At 45.3% G+C, this 6,899-nt stretch overlaps 1 protein-coding gene across 1 annotated transcript; it reads right to left on the reverse strand.

The window, feature by feature from the left end:
• Positions 1-458: 458 nt before the first annotated feature.
• trib1 (tribbles pseudokinase 1) lies at positions 459-6,503 on the reverse strand. The gene is made up of 3 exons (XM_028461501.1): positions 5,839-6,503; positions 4,866-5,158; positions 459-2,778 (listed from the first exon to the last, which is right to left on the reverse strand). The coding sequence occupies exons 1-3, from the start codon at positions 6,154-6,156 to the stop codon at positions 2,304-2,306; spliced, it is 1,086 nt and encodes a 361-aa protein (XP_028317302.1). The 5' UTR covers positions 6,157-6,503; the 3' UTR covers positions 459-2,303.
• Between the last annotated feature and the right edge of the window lie 396 nt (positions 6,504-6,899).

Below are 6,899 nucleotides of genomic sequence, written 5' to 3' on the forward strand. Positions count from 1 at the left end.
CATGTCAAGGGTAGTCATAATACACATGGGTGGAGTCATACCAAGCTCTTATAGGTCAAACAAATGATTCACAAGCAGAAAGTGGACTTAGTGTAGAAAGTAAAAGATCTTGTGCTTATTTGAGTTTAAATACAGCTGCTGTTTGATGAGCTGGCCTCATGTTCCATGGTTATCATTACAGCTAATCAAAGAGAAGGAAAACACTGTTCTCTCTCTCTACCCCCTTGTGTTTTCCAGGAAGCGATATTGACCCTCTATTGACATTTGTGGTGGAGTTAAATGCTACATTAGGCAAATGTCAGAAAAGATACAGAGATGGAGAAAGAAGGGAAATAATACCTCTCTTGTAGGAATGAATTTGAAAGAAAAGGAAACATGTCTTGCATGGAAGTGTGTAGCAAACATACGTGCAGAAACACTATTAATGGCATTAGAGCTGCTCGATGAAAAGACACATGTCCAAATAAAAAATTGTGATCTTTATTCATCAACTTCACACATATTCCAACTGTACATATTTACATTTTTTTTTTACAATGAACTCAACTCCTGTGTAAAACCTGTGTGGACTATCAAAAGCCTGTAGGTTGTGTCCCAAATACATAATTCACAGTGCAATATGAAGATTGTGCACCCGTGTCAGTTTACATGTCACATGTGTGACTTACTCGATGTGTATGAACCAGAAACTAAGTCAAGTCATCAAAGGTTTTTCTCTGTGAGCAACGATCGTCACACCTTTCCTCTTATCTGGTATCTAAGTATTGTTTACATGGCTCAGTAAAGAAGCCAAATAACAAAGTACCAGGAGAGAATTGATGAGTCCTTGTAGCGTGACCCGTACTGAAAATCTCATTTGACTTCTGTCATCAGCACAAAATGCATTTAAAAACGTGATACATCCTGTCTTGAACAAGGAGGATTAGTCTGGATCTACAGGCTTCAGCAGACAGGAAATATTTCTGAAGAAATGAAGTCAGAGAAGGAACCAGTAAAAGAGGTGACAGCCTGAACAGATTCTTGCAGCCAAGGTCAAGACCAATTTCTACAGACATGCTGAAGTGTTGAGTCACCAACAGACAACTAACATTAAATATCGCCTGACTGCAGCTGATTCAGAGTCACGTCGTTTATGAAACACAGTGATGCGGGCGAGAGGCTCGGCACAGCTCGGCTCCTGTTGAAGCAAATCTACTTTGCATGACGTTCCAATAGAAATGAAGCAAAACGACTCTGTGACTTCATTTTTCTGTAATGGTTTTGGCATTATGTGAAAGTTCCGTCTTCAAAGATGGAAGTGTCTTTGATTCAGGGAGGATCAGATCATGCCCGTGGTAACTAAGCCCCCTTAGGACTGTGGTTTCCGCTTCACTTTCTCTTTTTTCAAGTATAACAGAACATGTTTCAGCTCAGTCCTTGCAAGAAAAGCCAGCATCTAAAGTAGTATTAGCTTTGACTAAATCAAAAAGGTGTTTGTGTGAGCCAAATTGACATACCTCAATTGTAATTGCACGGTCTTATCTTTCTTTTTTGGACTCAGTATCGTCAAAGGAAGCTCACTAATTATCACTAACTACCAAGAGTAGGTATGTTAGCTTAGCTTGGCTAGCATCGCCCCAACAATGACTATGCGATAACATTTTTCCTGTTTCTCTGGTATTCTGACAGCAGTAACCTTCTGCATGGTGTGAGATTTGTAAATGCTTCCCATTTACTGAGACGCTGCCAGCTTGGCAGAGACACCTTTGTAGCGTCCCACTGAGTATGACGCATAAATCCTCTGCTAGCCATCTTTTTCACTCGCTGTCACTGTCTGTCTGTGCCGAGACATGGAGCTCGTGCTTGGCCCTCTGCGGTAATGGTGAGTCAGTTGGAGCCTGCAGCCTGGTCATAGAGTGAGAGGAACAACATCCTGCTCTGCTCGCGTCCAGATTGAGATTCATTTCACAATTTGTGTTGCCTTGATTCTTAAAGCTCAGAGAAAGCATGGGAAAGCACTGGTTCTATTGGTTAATTTCCAGCTACACAATAAGAGGAGCCTGGAAACACATAATCTTAGTCATTCTTGTGACTTTTAGCACCAAATAATTCTAAAACACACATGTAGAAACACAATGATAGATCATTGTGATCAATGCCCTTTGCAAATAACGTACACAACATGAAAATACAGTACAGTAATGTTTTTGTAGAAAGCTTGAGGAAGTCTGAACACACATCAGGAGACGAATGGGTTTCTTAAAAGTGCCAGCGTAGAAAATAGAGCAATGAACGTCTCATCAGAAAGAGTCTTGGTCCCTAAGTCAGCAGAATAGATCGTCCTCTTTTTCCACATCAAAGGATGGCACCATCTGTTCAGACGAGTTCACTTCCTGTTTGCCCAGTGCTACATCCTGGCATGGTGGTGGCATGTCAAACCATGGATGAACAAGCAGATCAGCTGCTGTCAGTCTCTCACAGGGCTCTTTCCTCAGCAGGCTCTGCAGAAGACATTTGGCCTTTGGCGACAAGCCCTCAGGTAGGCAGCACTGACCTCTGCGGATTTTGGAGAACAGTGTTGCAGGGTCTGGGTCGTGGAATGGATATCGGCCCACCAGCATCGTGTACAGCATGACTCCTAGGCTCCACATGTCAGCCATCTTGCCAGAGTAAGGCGTGGCACCGCTGAGGATCTCTGGGCTGACGTAAGCAGGGCAACCATGGGTGTCTGACATGGAGTCATCGTTCGCATCTTCCAGAACACGACAGTCCTCCAGACTTTCAAGTCTCACTTGTGTCCTACAAAGAAAACAGAATCACAAGGTCAGAGATTTGGTGAAGGAGAACAAACTGGTGCAACATTTGAAAATCACTGGAGCCTCCCACTGTAGTCTTCAGTCTTCAACATGTCGAGCACTTCAAATCCAAAGCAGGGCTATGAACATCCTTTTGGCCCTAATCAGTCCCCTAGACAAACGAATGGACTCACACATCATATGCTAACACAACACCAACACAGCTGAACTTTCTCTGACCTGAGTGCTCCACACACTGAAGCTTACTTGAAGCACCAAGCTGCCCTAAGCAAGTTTCCAGTGCCTCCTTGGCACACACCGTCCTATAAACACACACACACATACATACGACGCCAACAGCCCCCTCCTTCTCCCTCCTTACATACACTCATCACTATATTTAGCCCTGTTAATGACACAGCGTACATTTAGTCCCCCAATAGAGCAACTATAATTACAAGTGACAAGTTGAGAGACGTGCCAAACACATGTTCTCAGAAAAACTGAGAGCATGCAATTCTCACACTTATCTGCAATGTGTAATTTGTCCTCTTCAGCAACAACTTTCACTTTGATAGTGGTTTGATGGAGTTATTGCACCCAGAGGAGCGTCATTTTCATGGTGCGTTCTGTTTTAAGAGTGTCTGGAGAAAAGGAGATTGCTGCAAAGTGGATAAAAAGTGTGACAGCCTGGAGGGAACCATGACGGAGAGTGAATGATATACTTTAAGTCAGGACAGGAAAAGGAGATGGAGACAGAAAGGGGACGGGGGGGGGGAGTGACTCATCCTTTTGCTGAGAGCACATATCTTCTTTTTTCCCTCTAGCCGAGGCTATCTGCACCTGGGTCCTACTCTTGCAGCTCCAGCCATCCCATAATTACCCTCAAATGGCTGTTGCCACATCAGTGACGCATGGAAAGGCTAGCCCGGCAGTGGAGCTCCGCATATTTTACAGTGCTAGTCACCTTCTTTAAACTACCATGCGTGTGTGTGTGTGTGTGAGAGAAAGGAGTTTGCATTCATTAAACTATCGTTACTCTCCCCGTCTGCTGCTCAGGACGTTGCATCAATACTCGTGCACTGGGATTTGAAAGACATCTATTTATCATTTTGTCGGATTGCGTGATGGAACAAATGAGATCACACACAATGGCGACAGGTCAGGGAGACCAGAGTTGATGTCTGCCTTTGATTGGAGGAAACCATTCGTTGTCGAGGAGAACGCAGCCAAATTCCATGATGTCATCTAACCACTCAACGTTATCTACAAGCATGTATTCATAGTCACAAACCCCATAAGACCTTTTAAAGTAAAAAAAAAAAAAAAAGAGTTATCACAACTTAGCCCAACTTTAGAGGTAGAGTAAGTGAATCTACTGACATTTACAATGCAGCACATTCGCATTTTGAACCTTTAAAATGGGCTGCCACTTAATTCACAGTGCATGTATAGATCTACGCTATGAAAGAAAGAAAATGATCCTTCCTCCTCCCCTTCTGCACATATACACTGTGACTCATCCCTCTGCAGCCGTCTGTAGCACAGGGACCAAACCAACATCTACTTCTCCCACTGTCTGCTCTCATTCATTCACTGTGACCCTGCTAAACACCAGAGGTCATGACTGGAGAATGTTACAGTCTCCATGAAAAAAAAAAAAATGAAAAAGATTCTCTGGACAGCCGGAGGAGGAGGAGGAGGAGGAGCTGCAGCGCTTACAGGAAAGAGAATGACGCAAGGGCAGAGAGGCGACAAATAGTTTTGTCAGTAGGGTTTTTGTGATTCTTCCTGCGAGGAGAATGCAGACAGTGAATGTGTGTGTGTGTGTGTGTGTGTGTGTGTGTGTGGGCTTCTTCACAGGAGAAGGCTTTGACTGGGCTGCACCACAGCTATGATGTCAAGAAGCATGAATAACTCATCAGCAAAAAGTATATTCTGAAATATTAACATAAGAATAGGATTGTCCCATTCATCGGTCAAACTTGCATGGCGGACAAACCCTCTTCACACACATGCAAAACAATTGCCCACAACAGTCTGCACAAAGCTGACTCTTCACTGTGCATTAGAAGAGTCCCCTTGTCTCACCTTTTCTCGTCAGTGAAGACAAACTTTCGCAGTTTGAGGTCACCCAACACAATGCCGTTGTGGTGGCAGTGTGCCACAGCCTGAGCCACCTGATGGAAGAGCTTGCAGGCTTGTTCCTCATCCAGCCGCCTGCAGCTCTTCACCAATGTGTGCATGTCTCCAAAGTCCTTGTCGAGGAAAATGTAAGCCTTGCGTTCCCCGAGGATGATGTCCCTGATGCCGGCTACGTTATTGTGGGGAGGAAGGATCCCGTAGGCCCTGATCTTCTCCTGATACACCCCCATGTTGAAGACCTGCAGGAGGAGGAGGCAGGAAAGAGAGATGAGATGAAGGATGATATAGAAATACAGAAAAGGAAGTAGATAGAAGAAAGCAGTGAGGCTTTCTTAAAGGTTATTTTGAGGAAACGACTTTGACTTTATGACAGAGAGGATAAGTGGAGTTCCCCTTTGTCCGCCCACACGTTGGAAAAATTACTTGGAATTCCAAGTAAGATAATTAGAGAACTGGATCAAAGCTGTGATTTTATCTCCACATCGTTCCTTATTCAGTAACATGACGGATGACTTTCTAAAGCTGGGACCATTAACTAACCCACTAAGCCTGTGGAATCAGGGAAAGTAGACGCACGGATGTGAATGAGCAGGACACACTTCTTATTTGTGCAGATGGTTATAAATAACAACTGTAGTGTTGTACGTTGCATCACATGTTTGCATTTCATATGGAACAGCGTGGCCGGTTGCTGTGACGTGCATGCAAATGAGTGCAATCCACGGACTCATGCAGCCGTGGTGCCGGTGATGGTTTGGGTGTCATTGTCTGAAAGGACATGGAACACTCGGTGACCAAAGTGCCACGTAAGAGTGACAGTGGGTGAACAAGTATGAGCTCAGTCCGGATGACTTGTCTGACTGACTGTTGAGCAACGACGACTCACGGCACTCATTGAAAGGTGTTGCACAATGCGTACCTTACACAGCAGCTCATCCCCGGTGTCGGTGTCCATGGCGCTGTGTGCGCTGTCCCGGTCCGCCAGAGGTAGCAGCAGAAACGGTCCGATCCGGGACGGGCCGGGGTGGATCAGCGGGACCGGGCTGGAGGAGGTTGGGCTGACCGGAGACGAGGCGAGCAGTCCCGGTGTGTGTGTGTCCCCCTCCGCGCTCAGCCGGAGGCACTTGGCCGGCGGATGGTCGTCCGCGTCCAGCCGCTTGTGCGCAACTCTCCCTGTGCGGATGCAATGCACCGGGCTGCTCCACTGCAAGTTCATCCCGAGCCGCCGGTTCACCATGAGCACCGAACAAAGAAGTAGAAGAAAGGTGCCGAGCTGTCTGCAGGATGTGTTTGTGCTGATTAAATCAGACTGCACACCGAGCTCTCCACGTCCATGTCCTCTATGGTGGAGTCTTCAAACTTTGGTTACAATCCAAGCTGCGCTCAGAGGTCCGTGAGAAAGGAAGACAGAAGGAGACAGACAGAGAGAGAGAGGACAGACACACAGATACAGACAGACTGAGGGACTGCCTCACTCAGAGAAGCAGAGAGTGAGTGAGTCTCAGTGATGATGATGATGATGAGCTCAAACCAGTCCAGCCTCCTGCTGACACAACAGTTGAGCAATCCTGGAACAGCACCTACTATCCTCTGATCAGTGTCCAACATTCACATCCCATAATGTTTTCACCAAACTAACGTCTTTGCGCAGAACAACTCATAACAGAAGCATCAAGTTGACATTAAAACACAATATTCGACGCATTTAGAGCAGTATTTCACAAGCTCCTTTTATTTATCTCATGTAACCCTTTATCTTTTCTGTCATATGTAGTCCTTAGTTACACAACACAACACACACTAACAAAAGTCTCAACACACACACCATCAAAAGTCACAACACACACACTAACAAAAGTCTCAACACACACACCATCAAAAGTCACAACACACACACTAACAAAAGTCTCAACACACACACCATCAAAAGTCTCAACACACACACTAACAAAAGTCACAACACACACACCAACAAAAGTC

Source organism: Gouania willdenowi, chromosome 11 (assembly GCF_900634775.1).
Source record: "Gouania willdenowi chromosome 11, fGouWil2.1, whole genome shotgun sequence".
NCBI lineage: Eukaryota > Metazoa > Chordata > Actinopteri > Blenniiformes > Gobiesocidae > Gouania > Gouania willdenowi.